The sequence below is a fragment of the Neodiprion fabricii genome, chromosome 2, assembly GCF_021155785.1.
Source record: "Neodiprion fabricii isolate iyNeoFabr1 chromosome 2, iyNeoFabr1.1, whole genome shotgun sequence".
NCBI lineage: Eukaryota > Metazoa > Arthropoda > Insecta > Hymenoptera > Diprionidae > Neodiprion > Neodiprion fabricii.
The window spans coordinates 23,168,054-23,193,025 of NC_060240.1; the positions used below are offsets into that span (position 1 = coordinate 23,168,054).

The 24,972-nt window shown below is 34.2% G+C and overlaps 2 protein-coding genes across 9 annotated transcripts in view; one reads left to right on the top strand and one right to left on the bottom strand.

Annotated features, from left to right (window-relative positions):
• LOC124175735 (formin-binding protein 1-like) overlaps positions 1-3,609 on the top strand; it is a 43,736-nt gene extending 40,127 nt beyond the window's left edge. For all 7 annotated transcript variants that reach the window (XM_046556203.1, XM_046556207.1, XM_046556204.1 and 4 more), the window contains one exon: positions 922-3,609. In XM_046556203.1, the coding sequence (XP_046412159.1) occupies positions 922-1,079 (158 nt within the window). In that variant the 3' untranslated portion in view covers positions 1,080-3,609. The remainder of the gene's footprint in view (positions 1-921) is intronic.
• On the bottom strand, positions 3,241-22,306 carry LOC124175739 (leucine-rich repeat-containing protein 20). 2 transcript variants are annotated; one of them, XM_046556222.1, is made up of 4 exons: positions 21,538-22,306; positions 9,314-9,457; positions 6,219-6,386; positions 3,241-5,085 (listed from the first exon to the last, which is right to left on the bottom strand). In XM_046556222.1, the coding sequence occupies exons 1-4, from the start codon at positions 21,692-21,694 to the stop codon at positions 4,922-4,924; spliced, it is 633 nt and encodes a 210-aa protein (XP_046412178.1). In that variant the 5' UTR covers positions 21,695-22,306; the 3' UTR covers positions 3,241-4,921. The 2 variants fall into 2 exon arrangements, with proteins under 2 accessions (XP_046412178.1, XP_046412179.1); XM_046556223.1 differs by lacking the exon at positions 21,538-22,306 and adding an exon at positions 13,872-13,952.
• Positions 22,307-24,972: the final 2,666 nt, after the last annotated feature.

Below are 24,972 nucleotides of genomic sequence, written 5' to 3' on the forward strand. Positions count from 1 at the left end.
GTATCGTTATAACGGTCAACTGTAATTGTTGACAAACTTATCTGTCCCACTCAAAGGATTAACCACTCTGGTTTGTCTGTACACCAGATTCAAAGATCTCGGAGATTTCATTGTTTTGGGATGACTTTACAGGATTTCACAAGATTCCATAAAATTTTGAATGATTTCAAAAGATTTCATAGGATTTCAGGGATTTTATGTGATTGGTTAAATTCATTTTATGATGGGCTGAAGTTAGTAATGTTATCGTAACTAAACAATGGGCATAAAAAAATTACTATTTTGCAATTTTCTAGTGACTTTGAAGTGGCTAAGTTTTAAAAATATGAATTACTTTTGCCTCATTATAATTTACTGCATTTTAGAGATTCCTAAAAATACGAAATAACTAGTTTCTCGAAACACGAATCATTACAATAACGTTACCAACTTCAACCTCGTATTTTATGTTTGTTAAAATTTCGCGTGATCCCAGCCGATTTCAGACATCTCGAAAGATTTTTTAAGATTTGATGACAGGTCGTACATTACTTGCAAAAATCTATCTTTATCAGCCCTGGAAAAAACTGCCAGAAAATTTTTCCTTAGTTCATCTCTGTAGAGCTCTGTGGCAAACACAACAAGCTCAAAAACATTAGAACTAAATAAAAAACACTCATTTTAAACTCTTCAATTCGGAAACTTTTTCTCAAATTGTCGATATCTTGGCTTGTGTTATCGAAATTTTTTCAGATTCATGACTATTACATAATAAGTATCTTGTTTCACTCAAGTTCACCGTCATTCGAATAAATAACATAAATAACAGATTTATCCAACGGTTATTTCCTCATTTCTTAACTTTCAACTCAAACGATGCAGTCCATTAATTCTGAGGTCAAGCTAGGTGAAAAAATTTTCATATATTATCAATATTTGCAGCAACAAGCGAAGGATCCATACCCATGTATGACGGAGAAGAACTCTATATGATTGAACTCGATCAAGGAGACGGCTGGACGCGTGTGCGACGTATTTCACAGCCCATTGAAGGCTTCGTTCCCACATCGTACATAGAGTGCAATCTCTATAATACATAGCTAAGTTCCGGCGAAGTAGCAAGTACCCAATTACAGAGATTGGTGGCTCTTGGAGGTGGGAGGGAAAAGTTACGTCCAGCTGAGATCCCGAGTTTTGAGCAATGCTGAAAACAAAAGGAGACCGCAAGGAAACAACAGAGCGAAAGGAAGAAAGAAAAATGGAGTTGCTACAGTTGACTATTCTATTTATAGCAGCTCGGCTGACGACGAAATAAACATTTGTGTTACTTAATAACAAACTTTGAATTATACTGTAGCAAAAATCAATTTTTCAATCGATCGGCGTAAAACCATAAATCTTTTTGACGCGTAATCAGGCTAAATTGTTTGCCTTGGTGGTGGATAGTTTTTTACAAGATCGTACAACAATCACAGTTGCATCGGGCAAGAGTATATAGTGAAAAAAAGTGAACAAATCCTGCAGTTTGCGCATAGAGCTGGCAACGTTAGGGTATAAATTTTTATGCTCAAACTGTACACATAGTATTCTCTATAAGTAAATAGTGTTTAATAATAAGGATACGGAATATATTTATGGCAAGGATTGCCTAGGTGTCGAAAAGTTTGGTGTAAATGATCCGGTCAGATGAGGAATACGAGAAGACTGAACTACTAAAGTACGTTAGATGCGACATCGTGTCGGTGTTACTCTGGATTTTCAAACTTTACACTAGACATGTGCAATTTGCCATTGGAAATATTAAAGTTAGATTATGGCGAATTCAATTTTAATGCATTCGGTACGATTTCCCTGGTTTTATTACTCTATGCTATATAAATGTCGGCAAACTAGGAAAACCGCACTTGGTGTCTTGAAAACGATGCAGCAGTTAGGTTTGCTATTAAATTCTTGTATATAACGAGGGTACGGCGTGAATAACGTTGAAGTAGAGAAAGTTTCTTTCGTGCAGCGTCACAAGTATCGAGTGTATATACATTATATTAAATTGTACGTTTAAAATAAAACTTCGTTATAAATATATAATATGAAATATAACCAACACGCAAAACCTGTTTCGAGAGAAACATTATCTGTGCAATGCTTCTATTGAATCCATGATTATGTGTCCAGGTTTTTTTGAGACTTGTAATTAATATTATAATATTTATTACTATTATTATTGGTCGCAAAGCACAGAGGTTTGTATGATATTCAAACTTCGAGCAAAGTTGAGATTTTATATTAACAAATCCCAACAGTATTGCCAATATTGTTATTTCAATTGAAATATCAAAGTTTCTATCGATTTATAGCAGAATAAAAAACAAGAAAGAAGCTACTTTCGTTAAAAATGAAATCCGCTAGCTGTATTATTCAAGATTAATATACGTGTAGGGTATCTATCTAATGTTTAATCTAATATACGTGTCCATTGTATGTATATTTTGTGATTTTATATCTATTGACATGTATTGTAGATAATCAACTCTGCAATTCAATTATACTCTTGTTTAATAGTAATAGTAATAGTAATGATGATGATGATAATAACAATAATAATAATAATAATAATAATAATAATAAAATTAAAGGACATACTAAAAAAAACGTTTAACTCGTTTTTACAGTAGCAGCCCACATAATTCGTTCTAACAGTGAGTTTTTTTTTTTTTTTGCAACCGAATATTTATATTCCTCTTCTCGCACTCTCTGTGTATATAAATAATAAAATATTATCAATGACTAGGTAGTTTTTACACGAATAAATTAGAGGTCACAAAATACGGTCATATTGATGTAACGAGACGTCGGTTTTCATTCTGATGAGTTTTTTTTTTTACTAATTATAAATACATATATAGTTATTTGTCGCGTTAACTAGTAACCACGCGATTCGCGTTATTGGCGAATAATTGAATATGGATCATTCAGCGATATATCTACATATAAAATACAATTATATTATTATACATGCAAATATTCTGGGTAATTGCCAGAGCCGAATGCAACAAGTCATGATTAAAATAATGTAAACTTTTATTAACAAAAAAAAAAAAAAAAAAAAAAAAAACGTTATTTAATTCGCATTCCACTCACGATCCAAATTCCTCAAAATGAAGGCTGAATTCAACTAAAGGATTTTCACGGAATGATGAAGAAAGACGAACACTCGCGCGCGCGCGCCAACGCAGCAAACAGAGAAAGGAAAAAAGAAATCAGTTAGTTTCATAAAATGTATTGCAACGTCCGATTGGACAATTGACTAGATCGAAATACAGAGTAATACAAGGTAATTCTTTTTTTCAAACATAGGATACAATCTTTACAAAGAACAGACGTTTTAAAATTAAATACAAATAGTAATGTGCTTCGGTATTTCGGCACAAGAGGCTGTAGATAATCTGTCTAAATCACAAAAATGCTTTTCATAACATGCGTAGTTGGGGCGGCTCTTTAGATCAAGGCGAGAACATTGTTTTTACCCTAACTTTGAGCGATGTTGTTGACGTAGGTACGTATATCACCCACCCTGAAACGTTTTAAGTAATTGATCTAGTAGCCGCTCATACACGGCAAACCACCACCTAATTTATTTATTGAAAAATTGGCAGTCAGACGGATCAATATACAACACAAAATTGAATTGTTTTTATCATAAAAAAAAAATAACACATTATCATGTATACGTGTTAAATAAGTTAAAACTGGGGTTAGCAAGAAATAACGTTAGGGTTCTAATACATCATTTATATATATATATATATATATATATATATAAATATATATATACATGTATGTACATTATACATATATATTTATACTGCATACATAATATGTATAATACATCACACCCTTGTAAGAACACATCGTGTGTTATCAAATAAATCGTTGAAAATTTCAAGCTTGTTTGCATGGTACATAAAAATGACATAGATAATTATTTGTCTTCAATCAATCTTCCTATTTTTTTATATTTGGCAGAAGTCGAAATAGTTTGTAAATCAATCAATATATCTTTATATGTGTATATGAATATAAAAAAAATATTATATGTGTATATATATACATGTATATTACAATATGTATATATACATACGTATATACACATACCTACTGTGAGCAATAATGACATTATGTTCAAATATTCTAGTCTTGTTCGTAACTGTTGCCTTAAAATGAGCCGTTAAGTCTTGTGGTTTCTCTCGTTTTTTCTTTCGCTCTGCTTTTGCATAGTTATTGCAGCATAATTGTCTTGAATAATTTCGTGAGACTATAAATTGAACGTCTAAAAAAAAAAAGACGAAAGGTAACAATTTTCCACAAAATATGTTTACAATCTCTTATATATAATACGATAAAGGATATACTTATATATAATCACAGTAGTTGTTTTGATATCAATTAATTTTATGAACGGTAATCATAAACGTGTGTTTTTGAGAAAAACTTTCAATTACATCATGCTATGTACGTATTTGTACATATTTACTCGCGTAATACGGAATAATATTTGAAAATTATATCGCAACTGTTCTGCAAGGGTGTTTCTAGGATGAGTTACAAGTGTTATATATTATATTATATTTAATTAGTGTTTATAAGACGAAGAAATTAAATCACTTTGGCGTACGTATCCCGCACCGGTAAATATTATTGTTCTGTCAGTCTCTTCTCTGCACCACACATATAAAACACAATTATACTTGGCTATATATATTCTGATAAATCGCACGTTGTCCCGAATTGCTAATACTCAAATCGACACGTTTAATCGGTCGAATTAACATATAAGTGCAACGGGATTAACATCTTTTTACTCTATTTTCCCACTTCTACGTAAAAAAACAGACAAAAAATTTCTTCTCTTATCAGGTAAACGCGCCACACTCCAGTTTCATTTTCAGACTGTCAGATCTTCCCAGTCTTCCCGCTCTCGTGGTGTCAGCTCGATTTTAACTTCTATCAAAGTTTGGAGTAGGTCGTGAACTCGCGACGTCAACGGGTTGTTTTGTAAATCAATAAATTCCAGGGCTGGTGCATGCCTCAATCTTTCCACATCAACATCTGCACAAAAAACATTAATTTAAAAAAAATAATAATACCTGAAAACTAATTGGAATACATTACTTATCACGCCTTTTCAATCGCACAATGAAAAACGCTTGAAAATCATTCGTTCTCCGGAAAATAGCATTTTTTTCAGGGCTTTGTGATTAATCGAGCAATTGTTTTTCCAATTAATCGATTAATCGGTAAAAATGAATCAATATGTGTGTGTGTGTGTAAATTATTATTATTAATATGATAATTACAACTCTGAATCCTTGAATTTGGTCTTTCGAAAAGTTGAAAATTATATTTTTATAATACCTCAGAATAAATAATACAACGTAAAGAAGCTACTGAAAGAGTACAATTCACATTACGTACTAATATACAAAAACCGCAAGCACATGTAAAGGTGTTAAAAAAAAAGAAAAAAAGTTCAGCAATATTCCCGGTTTCATGACCACAATTCTCAAATTGTCCGACTTCTCGGTTTTCCAGGATCAGTATAATACACCCTGTTGAAGTACAAAAGAATTAGGGCTGTGCGATTAATCGATTAATCGTAGACTTCAATTAACCGTTTCTTCTAAGAATAACCAAAAATAATCGATTGTTTTTTCTGACTCGACTATTTTTCCTCACAATCGGTTTTGGTTTTTTACTCCCATGAACGACGCAACGCAATATCAATTTATGTGATTCAAGTATCAATTATTATCATTGTCTTACTAATAGGTATATATATTTTTTCTAATTGAAATGACAAATCAGTGTTGTTAAAAATTGCTGTACTAATTTGTATTTGAAACGAGATCGGTTATACCAATTTAACCGTTGCAATTTTAATTTTGTAACCGAAGTGTAATATCACGGTTTTATTGTTCGTTGCGGAATAAAAGAAATATACGTAAATGTACAGAAGTAAAATGATAAAGTTTGCGAACAAACTAAGACTGTGCAATTCATCGATTGATCTTTTTTTCGGTCATTGATTAATCAAACCTTTCGATTATTCGTTTTTTTTTCTATTTTTCGATTAACCGGTTAATCGTATAGCCCTAGAACAAACATAACCGAAACATACCACAAAAACAGTAAAAAATAGTATTATTTTGATGAACAGAGTTGAACTAAATTTTGATACTAACCTATGATTGAATTATTGTTGGCAAGAAGTTGTTCCAGTTGAGGTATTCTGCAAGTGACGGGTGGTAACGCAATGAAGGTATTATGGGAAATATCAAGCCTTTTCAAGGCTTGCAATTCCGAAAGCTCCTCGGGTAGTTTACTCATTTGGTTGTGGCTCAGGTTCAATTCTTGAATTGAAGAAAATAAAACATAATTCATAACTCATGATTTGTCTGCAACAATTAACCGATCTTTGACGTATTACTTAAAATTAATCTGATTGAGACATATATTTGACACGAATGTTCGTTCAATAGTTTGCGATATTAGATCACCGAATTCGATATCAAAAAATTGTTTTTTCAGCACTCTATCCTCAAAATCGCGACTTTGTCGTGATTTCTTGGCTCTCGTGATAAAAAATACATATCGAAACTCGTATCGATAAAGTTTGACTCGGGTCTCACGTCTCGTCAAAAAGCCTCATCCATACTCGTTACGAAATGTACTATTTTTATTCTTCTCTATTATATTTGACTTATTAATTTTGTCCAATTAAAGAATAGGAACGTTTGAAAAAATTTTGAGAAATAATAACAACAATAACAATAATAATACGACTCGGACCGTTTTTTATCAAAGTTTTTTAGACAGTAAAAAAATTGCATATTCGGTAAATTCGTAACGTTTCTAGCATATTTGAAATCTGCTTTCTAGAAGTCTGTTCAATTTTATTCATTTGATTTGACGGTGGACAAAAATTGGTCGTTGCATTAAAAAAAAAAAAGTTGTTTCATCATATCGCACCTTTAATATTGAATTCAGATGGTGATCGTCAAGCGTCTCGCGTCGACGTCAGATTTAAAGTTGCAGTTAATGGCGAGACTATTTTTTTCGTAAATTCTCATTCCAGATTAATTCCAATTTTTTTTTTTTTGAAGATGTTCTATTTTTGTTACATTTAATTCAATTAAAAATTTTACTTTCGCCGCTGGTGAAATCGTTCTGCATAATTTATTCAGCGACTGCAATCTAAGCTGCAATCGGCCGTGATCTGAATTTATAGGGAAAATCAGACAATTTTAATTTAAGGCTATAATAATTCGAGAAAAGTCATATACGAAAATATCACGTTGTATGTTTCGAATTTCCGTCATAAGATGCAGCAATACTATAAGTCATTAAGAGTTACTATACTAAAAATCCCGTAATTCACTTATTATCACTTTATTTCTTTCTTGATAATTTCAGAGCAAATCTAGTGATTTTGCATATGTATCGTATGATATTGCATAATCTATTGCATCATTCCGGAATAGTTTAAATCTCGAATAGATAATATATACTGTAATACGCGTTTAGCAAACAGCTTTTTAATTCGTTGGAAAAGAAATTTATTAGCGTGTTTGGAAACTATTTAGAAATGGTTGAAAATTATTTGGAAATTTGTGAGTAAAATACATGCGAAATAACATTTTTGAAGTACATATCAATGCATCGAGTGTACAGTCCCGTCAAAAAACGTCGATCAAATTGGAATAATTGATAAACAGAGGTTTCAAATTAGCAACAGTGTACCCAAGTTGCAAACCGTTGGCTTAATAGTTGACTTATTATCGACAGAAATTTTCAGTCAACTGTTTCAAGTCAACAGGGAATAAGCATATTATGATCCTATCATTGACTGTACACTGCCTAACGAAAGAGTGCGCGAATGCCATATGAAATATCACGTTGGGGGCAACACTCGACATCAACTATTATTAAGTTTTCAATTGACCGTGAGCAGTCAAGACAAAAAGGCAGAAATTTGCAAATGGACTAATTACGTGTACTAATAGTCAGTTGGTGTCAAGTACGAGATAGCGATTAGTCAGCCTAACTGCCTAACAGACGTTGACGTTCATTCGGCACATGCATGCGCTCACATAAGCAATTATTTATCTGAAAAATATGAAAAACTCTTCACCTTACTTTCCAGTGGTAACTGGAATAGGGTGACAACGGGTTGTCTAGTCAAATTGCCTTATGCTTGGCATTTCAGAGGACATTCGTAATCATGAAGTATACTGCATGTCAACTTCAAGTCCAGTTTTTTGACGATCTATAGCCAATCAAAAATAGCCGACCTTTTGTTTATTTTTTGCAAGCAATGCGTCGATATTTTTATAATTGGACAAAACGTCGACTTTTTGTAGTCGAATGATAGTCAGTCTCTGGCTGAGTGTGCTATCTGAGGTAAAGTTTTTATGTCGAGTTTGATCACAAAATCAGCCACTTGTTCTTCAAAAAAGAAAGAGCGGGAAGTTTTGAACGAAAAACCATGAAAAGATATTTCGATTGAAATGGTTCAGTGATTAGTAATATGAAATGGGCACATTATCCAATCTAGCACCTTTTGTTAACGCCAAGTTTATTAACTTTGTGAAATTTCATTTAAAGATAGCTCATTATTATTATTAATCGATGAATATATCTTGAATTAACACTCTAGTCTGTTACATGCATCTTGTAAGTCGATTTTACATCAATTGTTTTTCGGTCTATCGAAAACCTAAATAATAATTTTTAATTCAAGCAATTTGTGGTTAATTCAATTCTTATCAAAATGAGCTACGACTCATCAACAAAGGCAGAATAGTATTGGGCCTAAATAGCTGTCGATAACTGCAGATTTATACGTGCAAAGCTTACTTTGTGCTTATGCTTTACACCACCAATACTGAGATCTTATGAAATCATTTGGAATATCCGAAATCTCGTGAAATCTTCGGAAACCGTGTGAAATATTTGAAATCGTATGAAAACCTATAAAATATTTTGAAATCCTGTGAAATCCGTCTAAATTTTTTGGAGTCTTATGAAATCTTGGGAAATTGTTTGAAATCGTGCAGTCTTGAAATCTGGCGTACGTACGAAATGATACAATATTAAGTGATTTTTTTGTCACCCTTCGGTGTTGAGCTAAGCATTTGTTATCAGTAAATTTATTTGGCAGTACTTTTGTTCTAGACATATTTTTTGACTGGATTGTACACGAAGCTTATGCAGAAAGTGTACAGTCTTGTTACTTCTTTTTACCGTTAGTACTTATAACCGATTTGTATTGGCTTACCGTTGATCAGCGAAAATTTGACGGCAAACTTTGGCGGGATTTTTGTAATCACATTACCGGAAAGGTTGCATCTTTTTAGTTCTGTATGTCGCATAAGGTGGTACACCGCGTCTGGCACCTGCATCAGTTGACATTCGGACAAATCTGCAACAAGTATATGGAATACGGAATTTTTGAAATACTGCATAGGTGTAAAAATTATTACTGCAATACTATTTTAAATGTTATGAAAGTCATGTTTGAATTTTGACTGTGTCACCCCCGAAATTGGCGTCAAATAATTCAAAAATAATTCTTCAATTTCGTCAGATTTTTTTATTTCAACTCTAATCTGTGCCGCCAGAAGGTTCATTTGCCCATTTAACCTTTTTCAACGGAATATTAAATCTGCCAAACGGATTTCGACGAAATTTTATATAACGGAGTTCCTTAGGTCGCTGATTACGAATCTGTGGCGGATAAAAATCCCAAAAGTCACTTAGTATTGCCATATTGGATCCGCCATTTTGAATTTCGAAATTTCGAATCCAGGTTCGTACTCAGCGACCCAAGAAACTCCCCTATATCAAATTTCATCGAAAACCGTCAGGTAGATTTACTGTTCCATTGAACAAGATTGAATGGGGAAATCAACCCTCTGGTGACAAGGGTTAGAGATGAAATAAAAAAAATCTGACAAAATTGGAGAATTATTTTTTAATTATTTGGAGCCAAGTCGGGGGGGGGTGAGACAATCGAAATGCAAAAATGACCTTTTTAAGGATCATCCTAACTGATATAAACATAATGATTTGGGCGGTGGTGATAAATTTTACATATCCATGTATATACCTACGAATCACATGCAATTATTATACCTATATTAAAATAATTTTGACTCTCCTTATACTGGAAATTACGTTCATATTAAAGGAGATTGGTTAATAACGTGTATGTACATTGTACATACGTCACGTGGATTGCGATGCTTATGTGCTGTCGTAGCAGTTTTCAATAAAGCCGACCATGCAGTCGCCGACACCGGAATTTAACACGAATACATAGCAATTTTTTTCAAATTAGCCGAGCGGTCATCCTGAGAATATCCATCAAATATGGAATTATTTTTACACTGAGGCGGAATCGTTTTCGTACATTTGCTCACATTGCATAAATTCGTTTTTTTTTAACTTAAACTCATATCGCCATTTAATAATATGTATTCGTATTATTGCTTGTCATTTTTTCGGAAACATTTTACATTCTGTTTGACTTATAAATAACTCAATTATAAATAATAATTATTATTCCTATTTCAAATCGATACAGCTGGTACATTCGCGTCAGAAATCAAATTAATATCGTGCGAACTGGCGGGAATTTCAAACCGTCGACGAACTACGTAATTGTAACGGAATTTATAAATTTTTCAATAACACTATCGTGGTGTTTGGAAACAAGAAGGTGTACAATTTTTAATGAAAGTTTTTTTATGGCGTAACTTTTTTCGTCTTATTGCACTGTATATTGTTGTGTAATTCATTACGAACAATTGTCGGAGTATTAGAATGAATCGATTATATCTTTGGGAATATGTTCACCTGCATGCGCGAAAGAATCTCTTTGAAAGTGAATATCGTGTTTGCAAACACACTGCAGGCATTTCACGCTTTCTCCTGTACGATTTCCGCCTGAGAAACTTTGTTTATATAAAGCTGAAATGGTTACCAGTCAATTAACAAGCCCAGCTCATCCGCATTATACGGATAGTGTGAAGTTGTGATTTAATTTTTTCCAGATTTGACCAAAAAATTTTATAAGACTAAATTAAACTGTAGGAGAAATTACACGTACCTCACATACAATCAAAAAAACCTTCGCATTATGCTTATATAACAATTGCAAAATATTCTCCTGTATAATAATTAAGAAAATTTCCACACTGTTGTCCAACAGTAAAAAAGAAGTGATATACATTTGATCACATGCCTAATTACTGGCCTTATTATACGTATAATTCATTGAAATGCGTTACTTCATAACTATGCATAGCGGTTTGAATAATGATGTATCAAGTGTAACAAAAAATCACGCTCTTTTTATACTCAACGTCAATTTTGCAAAAGGAATACGTGAATTTTAACATTTTTTGAGTATCTTGCAATTGGTTCTCCAGAGAATGCATTTATTTTGATTCTTGATCTGTGATGTGAAATAGAAATACAGTATAATCTCAAATCACCGGGCTTGCTGCGAAATATTTAATTGTTTTTCTTTTTTATCTCTGGAAATATATTTGAACTATAAAAGATTGACTACATGCATGCTCAAAGCGTCTGTCGTACGTGTAAGGCAGTGGATTCTAACCGAATATTAAGATTTAATCAAGTCGGCGAAAAAATAAAAAATTGTTTTTTTTCTTAATTTTTATAATGACGATACAATGGTTATAAACAATATTTTTTCATTCATATGAACTGTTGTAGATACTTGTAGAGTCGTTGACAACTGTTCTTCACATTCAACAATGATATAATATGTCTTGTTCGGATTATGCGTGGATTTCATTTAACCGGGTAATTCCCCGTTCCGTCCTCCTTGTTTCAGGGGATACCCGACCTTCATCTCTAGCTATAGATCTCCCAAAGCTGAAACATTTTTAATTAGGGCTATTTTTTACGTAGAATTCGAATATCAAAAAATAAAAAATGAAACAATTGTGGTACGGTCTGTTTAAATTATTTTTCATCGAAAAAATGGGATATCGCAAAATCCATACGATCAGTTTTTCGAAATCAAATTTGCAGCACATAAAAATTTTCTCCGATTTTTAAATTAATTTTTGCATTACTGACGTATTATTTACTAAAAAAAAATTGATCTTACTACAATTTTTTCATTTTTATTCTTTTATAATTGGATTCTATGTAAAAATGAGCCCATATTAAAAAGTTTCAGCTCTGGGACATCGTTGCTTCATATAGCTATAATAGAAATGAAGGTTGGGGATCCCCTTAATAGAAGTTCCACTATAACTTCAACTTTACTCTCGTCACAACGAGTGATTTGTTACTGTAACATTGACTGATCATTATCACATTTAAAAGAATTGTCAAGCACAAAATAAAAACCAATATCAAATCAACCGTAAAGATAAGCTCATGTGTATTTTGTCACTAATTTAACAATTATATCCAATCGGCTACAATCAATTCTACTAGCAGGTCTTCAAGATTCATACGAAAGAATCATATTTTCTTTTGAAGAAAAAAAAAAGTTACTCCATTAACCCCGAAAACAATCGAATTGACTCAGCAGCTTCACATTTCGAGTCTTGCGAAATCGATTCAACTTCATCTAGGTAGCTTGGAACTGATTTAATTTTGAGTAAAAGCAGTCGAACAATTTCTGACTTGTTTGCCAGAATGACAATTTTGGTCACAAAGGTCGTTAAGCTAAATAACGGGAAGTTCTAGGATTCAAAAATTCAATCCAGTTATTTTTCCTGCTCCGTTTTAATTTTGTTTTTTTTCAATTTCGCATTCACACGTACGAATATTTCCTGATCGAAAGCAAAGTGCCTAGACTCGAAAAAATTATCGACTTTACCAAATATGGAGAAATAAATATGGTTTCACCCAATAACCCAAATTGTTTTGTGATAACAATTTTTTTCATAAAATGAAATTTCTTTTATTCAAGTAACTATTCTATTAGTATAAATTTCTGTAGTCATAAATCACGAAGTCGTACGGATGCGAATACGGAATTCCAACTCGAGATTCATCTGGAGTTATATTATATATATATATATTCATTATATATATATATATTCACGTTGTCCCACTTTGTTGTGTTCGGCGTTCTGTATAGACGAGTCAAACTAGGTCACTCGATAACTACCGCCTGCATCTAACCGGTATACACAGATGGGCTGCACCTCGATTATGGGTCAGTAGATTCGTCGCGTACGCAGAAGCAAAAGAAATACTAAAAAATAGCAAAGGAACTAACAGTAAAACCGTTAATCAACAGCGAAAATTTGAAAATTTGAAAAATCAAATGTATGTTTCCCGCGCTTTTTCATTTGAAGATGTATTTTGAGCGTACGTTCCTCATCCACTGTTGCCACACGGCAGAGGCAGCGTTGATACTTGACACACATTGGAATCGGATATAGGTCTACGAAATTATTACACTCTATAATATGGGTTACATTATGAATAGATTCAAACACATGCAATTGTTTATTATGCTAGGCCTACGAATCCTGCATAGAGCGAAAAGTCGAAGCTACAGCACGTGACTAAAACTTCCGGTTTAACAGTTTATCGTTCATGTATTATGAATATTATTACGGATTGTTGGTTGTCGCGTTCTATTTCGTTTGTATATTTATATAATTATTGCACAGAAATTTAAATTCATACGGTGTATTTCAGATTGAGCCCCACCTAATTTGGTTTGAATAACTGTAACCGAAATGAGACAAGCATTTAGACCAATAATTAATCACATTTAGGCACAAAACGCGTCGTGTAAGGAGCGGTACATTTTTCCAAATGCATGTATCTTTTACCTAAATCCTCGTCTTCTTGTGCTCTCTCACAGCGTAGCACTACTCGTGTTACCGCGTGCGCCATCTTGACTACTATACTCTGCCTCTGTTATCTAGCGAGTGGAACGAGATTGAAATACAGTACCGTGTTGCCAGTAGGCTAACTCTAGGCGGCGCCAGGAATTCGCATTACGTACCTGGCGAAAAATATTTTTAGAAAGTTTCAGAAATCACTAAATAAATTTACTCAGAATGTGAATTTCAGACAGTTGGTCAGTTTTTTAATCAAAAATCTCAATTGCCAGATTCGGATTATTTCTAGGACTTTATTTTTAGAAATACATCAATTTCTGTGCAAAAAAATAAAATGAAATTCATTTCGGCAGATTTACACAGAAACCTTAATATTTTTATGAAAATTTTGGGAATATTTGTATAAATCGACTTTCATGAAAAGTATTCTTTTAAAAATATGACCAGATTTTGCAACTGCATTCTCGAAAAATTATTTTCAATTAGCTGTTTCCTAAAATTCTTCTAATTTTTCTCGAAAATTTTAAAGCCAGGGTGCTTACTAATTTATTTACTTTTACGTAAATTTCAATATTAAATAACACCTTTATTTTCCACGACATGTGATTCTAATTGTTGTCAGAATATTGGTAGATAATATTCGGCAATTGAAACGCGGAAGTTGATCGGCGTGAAAGTGTGTACACGCACATGTACATAAGTACATAGCGCGTGTATTATAAACACGCGTTCGCATGTATAAATAGTTTTGCAACAAGGCCAACGTACGGTTCGAATTAATTACCAAACCGCAGAAGCGCGATACATGTATGTAATACGTTTATGTAATACATCAATTTACAGTGATCCTGCGATGAGATAGGAACGAGGGATTTAAACATGTCGAAGTTCGTCGATCCTTAGTTCAAAATATATTTTTGGATTTCAATTGGCAACGCTGTTTCGTGCCCGTTTTTCCTCAGAAGATGGTAATACTGCATGAATATGTATAATAGGGATGGGCGATATCAGTAAAAAACATCAACATCGAACTATCGATATTTTTTCAATTTTCGCTATCGAACCATCGATATTCTTAGAAAAACATCGAAACATCGATTGTCGATATCGATATTGAAAATGAGCGCGAAAATTTAAAAAAATTATAATTATCTCTAAAATAAACATACAAAAATAATAATTCTAACTTTCAATTTATTTTTTACTCAAATAATTAAAAGCATTTATACTATAACATAAGTAATTTTATCATAGATGGAGTTAAAAAAGATGGAGTATACCCTCTGCAGGTAAATCACTCGACGATGTCGATAGTTCAAATTATTCCATCGACTATCGATATTTCGACCTAGAAAAACCATCGACTAAAAATATCGATGTTTCCCCCGAAAACAATCGATAGTTGAAACATCGATGCATATCGCCCATCCCTAATGTATAACCACTACGAGTCAGAAAGACTAATAGACGTTGATAAAAACATCGCAATCTACCCTTTTTTTGATTTCATCTAAAAAAAAGGATAAGTTTAAAGCAATGTGGCGTCAAAGTCGACTATCAGCTACCCGTTTCAGGTAAATATAATAAAATATTGTGGCACAGAAATCATTGCGCGAGCTGTTAGCCTTTTATTTTGTGGAATTAAGTCGTCAGAGAGTAAAACATGCGATGAAAAAACACTTTTACTTTCAAATGCGAAATAGCTAGTATTGCAAATGTGTTTACTGCCATTTGGTGGCATTTTTAATTCTTCCCTCGTGCTAAAATAAATTTGTAGGTTACTTATTCAAACTGAACTTACAGATTTTTGACTTCTATCGAAATTGGGTTTAAACAACTAAACTTTTCTTACAGCCTTTACATCATTTTACAATCATTATAATCATATTAAAGACGATATTAAATTGCAGGCTTGTAAATTACACAGCTTATCTAAAATTTCTGAAATTCAATACACGCATATTAGTTCCAGGACAATGTTTTTTTTACAATACCTAATCGGGGAGTTTTGTAAAACGACTTGGAACGCTGTTAGCGAGTAGTTTATAAGTCTGCAAAGGCGAATTGAAACCTGGGAGTCTGCACATTGGTTTTTACCAAGATGTACATTCTTTTTCCGCGTTCGTGCGTGCGTAGCTGGCCTTAGGGCCTCAAAACAAGCTACCATTTAAGGGTATCCTTCCTTTTACGGCAACGCCCTGCATTACCCGTAGCTCACATCTGCGGTGACTATAATGCATGCAAACACGCGTACACAGACTTGTGTTCAGTAGCCGCTGGTGTAAAATAGCGAAAACCGAATGTACGGAAAACCCTTCATTAAAAAACCCTCATATACGTGTTTTTTGTTATTTTTTCTTACGTAGTTACGTGACGACAAATTGAACCTATTCCTAATCTAACCTAATTAAATAAAAACATTGAATGAACAATTGAAAGGATAATGTTTTTTAAACGGAATGCATGGTATATATTCTCAATGCAGTGCCAAGGCCTGTTCTCTATTTTTGGATTGTTGATCTTTACTAGCACTATATTGATGCGTGCGAGGTGCGTGTGTGTGTGCTTGAATAAGTCACTCCGAAAGGCCGAAGGTATTTTGCTTATATGTATTGAGGCCGGTCTTTCACTCGCTAAATTTTAAGCTTATGTAGCTGACTTGAACCTCTTCAACTCACATTGCATAATTATTTATTATATCGATTTTATTCTGTGTACATTGAATATGAAAATCCACGAAGTAATATACACAGATCAAGAGAATTTGATGCATATAACTTGAACAAATTCGAAAAACGTGCAAATTTAATACATAGTAATTTCTTCGGATAATATTAAGCATGTAAAGCGTAAAGAGATTGTAAACAAAGACAAGCTGAGATTGCGAAACGTTTGATACTCGCTACTCGTCTGTATTTCTTTGTGTCGAATTACGAAAACAAAGAACTCGGACGTTCGGAAGATTTACCTATAAAAGAAAAATATTTGACTGGTTTCAGAGATCAATGAGAATGTTTTACGAACCCCATAATTATTTTAGAGGAATAACGAGTTCTCAGTGATGTTCAGAAATTTCTCACTGATTATTCCACGAAATAAAACGAAAATGATAAATAAGATGTCACAATTGTTCGGAGCGTTGTTTCTATCAGAAATGCGGTCGGAAATTTCGTATCTTATTAGCTGAGTGATGTACTTGCAAAGACAAAACATCGTTCTGTTAACAGGTAACGTGCATCTCTAATTGTAAGAAATGATCTTTATACATAGATTAATCTCTCTAAATTTTGCGGAGTGAAAACCGAGCCACTCCGTTACATAGAAATGAAATTTTAATACGAAAAATTCATGAACACTATTTAGAAAATTAGATAGCTTTTTAAATTTTTGTGAGTAAAATCTCACTCTTCACTTCAGGTGCGTTCTAAAATTAGCTGGCAGTGCTAAAAACTCCCTAGCATAGAGGCATTGCTACTCATGAACTCGGCAGCACAATAGAGATGAAAGATTGTGGACAGCATTGGGAGCTAATATCGGAACGCATCCATAGCGTGGTTCGATTTTCACACCAAAAGTATGACATGTTACTCGACAGAATTTCGAAAAATAATTCATGATAATAGTAAGAACAATTAATGATTACAAACATAAATGGAACGTGAACACTCGCTTATAAATGACTATAGCGAACACGTATAACTGGATAAATACGTGGAAAGTATTGCGTACAAGCTGATACGATTTTCAACGTGGGCGCGAGCAGCCGGTCCGCTGCTAATTCGCGTCGTAGGCTTTTGAACGCGTAGCGAGACTCTTCGCGGGATATTCTGCAAACAAAGAACTGAATTCAAGTATTTACGTATCAAACGCGCAACTATACAACCGACGAAAGAAGCGTACAGGTATACATGTAAAACGAAAGATGAAGAGGTTTCGAAATCCAGATTTTTAAATTAATCGAAGCGTTTTCAGGTTATAGTATCACTTCTAAAACCAGCTAATAAACATTTTTTATGTAATTGTTTTAAAATTGCTAATATTTATAAAAATTTATTATAGTTCCACTACATTCTTTTAAATTCTGGTGAAAAAAAAATCGTCCGGTTTTACTCCGATCATTATATCTAACATTGATTCCGTGATGAACTTCTTTCGTTCTACAGATTTTTTTTTCTCAGTATTTTAATAATTTTCGATGCGCACAAAACAGTGTTTTAATATTTTTACGAAAACTTTGGGCGAATTTCAAATATCTTCGATTCAATAAAAAATATACATTTTCATCAAAATACGATGAAAGTATCAAAAAATTGGTTCATTTCTTCCTCATGATTGCAACATGTTTGTTAGGTTTGAAAAAACTTCAGATTTTATCAACATTTTGGAATGAAATTTACGATAAGTGATACAAAAATTCTCAAATTTTTTCAACATTTGAAAAATAGTAAAACAATGATTTTTGTGTATTAGAAATGCACAAAAGGCTGGAAAGAAAATTTAAGAAGCAGAATGATTCCGCCACGAAATTAATCTCAAAATACTCATAACAAATAACAAGTCTATTTGAAAACTTGAACAAAGGTGTAACTGTGATAAAGAGTTCGAATACTCACGACGATAAAACAATTGCCCAAAAAGAAAGAAACGTTTTTTTTTCAAATTGGAGTGGCGCCTGCAAGTTTTCCCCAAATAAAAAATCACGAGATTAAAAGTCGGTGAAATTGGCACTGAATGCCCCATATGTATACTATAGTTATAAAAATCCAGGAACTCGTTTCCTCCGGCTCACTTTCGCCGCTACTGTAGCAGACGATTAGAAATCCCGTTTTCATTTCTAATATGTAACATAGGAGGATCGTTGTTGCATTTCTACGTTGTTTTTGCGTCGAATTTACCATCGCATTCGCAAGCGTACACATATATACGCAAAGATTGAGTATATAACTAAATATACATATAAATATACGTATATGCATGTAATTGAATATATGGACGTATAGTTAAATACCCGCTGGATCGTCTTGTATTATCTGAAGAGACACATTATGTGAGTCACCATGAGCAATAAGGCTAATTAAAAATGGTAGAAAAGGCTGTGCACAAGGTCTCAAATCTTTCCAAGTATGGTTAAGGCAAGGCCCGGGCCTTGTTCAATCCAGGAAGTACAAAGTGTTGCTGATCCAGCTGGCACTGCCTATACCGCGTGGCGTTGCTCTCCATATACCTATGGGCTATGTATAATGAGTACAATAGCGTTTATGTACCTACTCTCGTCACAGGATTATATATGATTATATATCAGGGTTCTTTCCTTTGGAAGTGATCGTTTTCTCACCCTACCTGAAAATAATGTATTGTGTAACAAGGAGGCATACTCATTGTCAGTGTTTTTGGGCCGAGGATAAGTTTCCAACATGAGTCGTAGACGAATATTGCAAATGCGAGGCGAAAAGACCGTTGCCTCCTTGTTGAACGCGATTTTTTTATATGACAAGAGTATGTTAAGCGTTTTTACACGATACACGAAATTGAGGATAGCGACGCGTAATGTGAGATTTGTTCGCGACAGCGCATGCGCGCAGTACAGAAAAGACCCCTTTCAACTCCTAGGACTTAAAAGCGGTCTTTTCGGTACTCTGCGCATGCGCATTCGCAGACTCACGTAAGTGTTATAGAAACGGGTACTTTGTGTACGGAAAACACGCACGGAAAAATGCGCAACACATGCTCGCGTTATATAAACTTGTTTTACTTAGCAAACCGTTTTCCCATTTAACAACATCAGGAATTTACAAATCGTTTACTACCACTTGGCCACATTTCATGATACCGACTTGTCCTAGAAGCATTTCGTAAGAAATTTAGTTCTTTGCAAAAGTATCCTTTGAGCAAAATTCGTATCTCGAACGATTCAAAAATCATAAATCTCTGAAATCACTTTCATGCATAGGATTCATATTTAAACATTTTTTGTGTCCGTGATATTGACCTTGAAACAGACTTAAATTACATTTTAGCAGAGAATCAAGTTTTCTACAAATGAAATGAATGACAGTTTTCCTATGTTATTTAAATGAGAAAACTTTAAAATCTGAGAGCAACCTTCTCAGAATTGGATTTAGAAGATATCCTTGTGCCAGGTCTTTTTTTTTCTGAGTATAAGTTTTTCAGGTGTGACGATAAAAAATGTTACCTCCAAATGGAACACCGTATTTATGTATGTACGCAGTTCTTAAAATTACCAGTAGAAACCATGTATCAGAAATTTATATTACAATCGCATATCACTACTTCGATGTATTCAACGTTCCAATCCCACGTGCTTATATTATGTTTAATTATGAATTCAGGACATTGAGTATTTACTCTGTACCCATATATTATACAGCTAATATATCTATACACATGTATGTATACACATTAAAAAGTTTATGCTATAATCCATGTAATATGTTACGATCATTCTATTCCGTTTGGTATTTCAGTCGAAAAGCAAATAGATAACTTAACATAGGATCTCTTATAGACATGTATATATAGTAGTTGCCATCAGAAAGAAAACGTAATTTACTGTAGCCATAGATGTGGGTACACATTATGTATCCGCGTGATCGTCGTTTATAAGCAGGAAATTATCATGCTTGTCTCTACCGACCTGATGCTAACGGTAAAATAAATTTTCTTGCCCTGTAGGGTTTTAAAAATTCGAGATATAGCTTCAAGAGCTTGTCTGTGGAATTGTGACACATATTTTAGGTGTATATAATATAGGTATGTATAATGTGTGTGTTTCTGCCGGAAACGAATCGACTGGATAAATTGCGTTCTTATGACCCAAGGAAGGATGACTAATTATAGCAAGGTGAAGGTAGTCGGCTAAGTGTGTTGTATACGTTTGCCATTACGCACTTGAAGTGGTATTGTCTACATACAGGCTTTGTCGTCCTGTCAACAACAAACAAAGAAAGAGTTCAGGCCGGTTGTGTTTTGACGGTGCCTTATCTCTATAATCAGGAATCCGATAACGCATAAGCGACGTAAAAATTTATCACGATGAAATTTTAGATAAAAGTAGTACACCACATAAACACAACAATTTACTACGGAATATTTTTCTGCGAATCGTTCGCGTCGATAAAATTGCAAAATTTGCTTTTCAGTCCAGAAGCACAGTTCCGTAATATTGCAAAATTACTGACGTCTGTTCAAATTGCGCGACAGCTAGAATTATCGCTTGTTTCGATTTCAGGTAAAGCTACGCAATAAAGATATGGTAGTTCGCCGAAGAATTAAACGTTCGAATTTCGATTACAGCGTTTGAAAGTGACTGAATTGCAGTCAGCTTCAGAGCGTTGGGGCAGAATTTCTATTAAGTACATTCTTTGGACGATCGTCTGCTAGCTAACCTAAAACTTGCGTTCGAATGCACAATCCTAACAATATCGGATTGAAATTTTCCAACGCTATTTTATTTCATCTTCACTCTTCCAACAGCAAACATTGTTACATAAAATTCATGGAAACTGTTGTGTAAATCCGTGAACATTCATCGGATTTGCGAAATGCGCGCGAACCGTTACGCGCGAAATTTGAAAGTCTGTTTGTTTCTTTGTTGTAAAATATCGGCGATCATTGTTACGCGCAAGGTACTCACCCAAATTGCAATTGTCTTGAGCGGCTTCGCATCTCGACACAACCCTGATGATCGCTCTTCCAGCTAGTTGTACGCAAACAGCCATCGCCACATTGCGTTCTCCTTGTTCCTGGGAGATCCGCTGTACTTCCTCGGTGTTATACGACGGGGGCTTCATCTTCGTTTTTCTTATTTGTTCTTTGTTTCGTCAATTAGCGGAAAATTTTCCAATTCTATCGAACACACTCGCGGCTCAAACTCTTTGTCCGAAAAAGTTGACGCTCAAAACAATACAGAAAAAATGTATACAATATATATACGTATATCTGTATGTGTGTAAGTATCTGCACAGATGTGCGTTGTATTCGACGAACACACTCGACGCACTTATCACGTACGAACTACGCTTTACGTAATCTCTTGCATAGACGAATTGCAGAATATCTCTGACGGATTTTCCAACGGAATTACCGATCGATTGTATAATTTAGGTTGAACGAGTTTCCCGCGCCGCGTTTGAAAACGTTCTTCTTTTTTTATTATTTTTTTGAATACTGACCGGACAGTTTTACCGCCACTTCTTTTACGATCTGAATTTGCTAATCAACTTCTGGGCTCCTGAACGGAAATTGTGTTTTCCTTTCAGCTAGCCAGACCGAAGGTTGATCAGAAATAAGTCGAGTGTCGTTTTGTTGGAAATTGAAGTTAGTACTGGTGCGTTTGAGCGGCGAGCGGTGCTATTTAAGCCTTCCTCTCTCTCCCACCAGAGATGCATCTCCGATCAGCTGACTTTGTCCGGTCTCGCTCTTTGTTTGAAAACAACTACACGCACCGATTCCGTGGAACGGAGCCACGTGAATATAAACTCGCGGGGCAACGCGCTGTCAAAATTTTCCAAATCCATTCCGCATTTACGCGTCTTTTATTCTCAATATCTCTAACGCGATCTCGTGATATATTCATCCTCGCGATCAATTCACACAAAATAGTTCAACACTCGACACGCTCCGGATACTACGCATTATCGTAAACCGAACAAAAAAACGCGCTTCTCAATTTTAAAGTACGTAATAATTTTCAGTCACTTCCGGTTTCCAGTGCTAATTCATCGCACCTCTTGCGTAATTTTGTAATTTAAATCTTTCCGGTTTCAATAAGGTTAGCCGCGTTATCTGCTCTGATATCCTTCATCATATGTATGGGATATTCCATACCAATTCTATCCATGTTCAACCTTAAACCGTTCTAATTTCTATGCGAATTCTTAACTGCATTACATAGAAGACCGTGAATATCAGGTAATTTTGGCGGCTCTTTATCTCATTCAGTTCTTGTGATATCAATTTTTCAAACATAATTTGAGTAGACTACGGTGACAAATATTTGTAAAGGAGTTGAGACGATATGCCACAAGGAAAAGATATGAACAATTAAATTGAAATATATGTAATTTTAACAGTTTTTATTTAGAGCTTTAGTTATAACTTTTTAACCAATTTCTAACTATACTGTGATTATTTTTAACAACTTAAAATATTTTTTATTCTAGATATCTAAAATTTGCACCTAGTGGATCATTTTGACGGTGAATTTCAAGCCTGTCATAGTTGCAGGTTCTTTGCAACGTATACCTATAATAAAAATCTGTGGCTTTCTAACGCTTCGAACCTATAAAAGACAGCCAGCTGTGGCTCCAGTTTTCTCCCTATCCGACTCACTATCGGTGTGCATCGTGCTTCATACGTTACGTATCAGGCATGACAATTTCAGATTATTACGATAATTTCGATGTACGGTACTCTCGAAAGTTTGACTGATAATTATTAAGATACAGGAAATGCGTAATGTGTCATTATAATACACTCAAAAATCGCTGCTCTGTTCGCCTGCTTTTCAGATCACCTTACGCAAGTTCATTCTAATCACTACATGAAGTAATATAGCAGAGGTTCTGTAATTATGCAATTATTCAACAACCATCCCAGAAAGCTTGTACGAAATTCGAAGATCTCATTGCGTGATAATTTTACAACATATATTGTACGATAGTTAATGTGCGCGTAAACATTTATGTATTTCACCAATACGCAACCAAACTCTGTACTTTCAACGGTTCGCAAATTATAAGAATTGAAAGTCGATTTTGTACAAAAATTCATCGTTAAACCACTTCAGAGAAGCCGACTCGCCTCAGATCACATTGCACACGATCTTATTCGACACGGACTTATTGCGCAAAGGTATTATTCGACACGGACGTATTCTATATATATGTTATTTGACTCGACATTCTTTCATTAGGACGTCCCAGTAGACGTGATTGCACGTAAGTATTTTTATTTCCAATATTCTGTAGAGCATGCATTACGGTTTTTGTAATTTGTATTGGAAAATGTCCTCGTGACGTTAGAGCCTGGTTATCGGCACCATTTTATCATCACATCACCTAAGTGATTATTAATTTTAACGAAGTCAAATTTTAATTCTTGAGGTTTAAAATTACTCGTGCCACATAAAGTAACGAAACGGTAAATTTATTGTACCATGCACACGCCAAAAAGGACGGTCAACGGTCAGCTGTCAGCCTGGTTCATTTTTTTAGATGACGCAATACGAAGTAACAATCCCAATTCCACATTTATTTATCCGGAATTTTTTTGCAGGGAATCGATATCAGATGAAAAGGTACCCCTCGATATCTTCACTGGTCAAACTCTTGACTTCGCAACGAAAATTCAAAAGACAATTTTAGGTGGAATTTAATTCTGTACAAAATGCTTCTAGAATTAAGTCTATATCTATAAATTATGCGGTTCAGTCATAATAATTCTTTTGACTGACATCTTGCCCCATTGTTAATTGGATGGGGAAACTTCGAATTACAAGAGCCACCTTTTGGACTCGTATTTAAGAGATTTCTTTCCCAGAGAAGCCTTTTTACGGCTATGTGCAACAAGTTTTTCAAGTGGAAGGAAAAAAATATTCCTTTCAAACGAAACACCTTAATAACGATAAAGTTCGAAAGTATGTGATTACGAATCTATTATTTATGCTCTTGTGACCAAAATTGAATTGCTGTGATCCGTCAAGCCTCTCGGATTTGGCTGCATTCGCAACTATGCATGACTCGGCTTATTTTAACGATTGGGAATTTCGTTTGAGGCTAGAATATAAGTGATGTCTAACAATAAATGTTGGTGACCCATTAATGCGTGAATTGCGCGTTATGTAGCGCAGCTTATAAACGTCTCTGGCGAACGATTTCTTTTATTTTTTAACGCTAGTAGCGCCACCAACCATCAAATGGTCGAAATAGAAAAACGTTTAGATTTGAAAGAAAACCATTGGAACGAAAATACCGCGCACATTGCACGTGTTGATTACACCGATCGTTGTTCCCATTTCGCACAAGTAAAATTATAATTCAAAACACAACGGGTTCAAGATTCGCGTCTC

Coding starts and splice junctions, on each gene's coding strand:
- LOC124175739 (XM_046556222.1), bottom strand. CDS start 21,694: ATGAAGCCCCCGTCGTATAACACCGAGGAAGTACAGCGGATCTCCCAG. Junction 9,458..21,537: donor TCAAGACAATTGCAATTTGG/GTGAGTACCTTG, acceptor TACTTGTTGCAG/ATTTGTCCGAATGTCAACTG. Junction 5,086..6,218: donor CAACAATAATTCAATCATAG/GTTAGTATCAAA, acceptor TTTTTTGTGCAG/ATGTTGATGTGGAAAGATTG.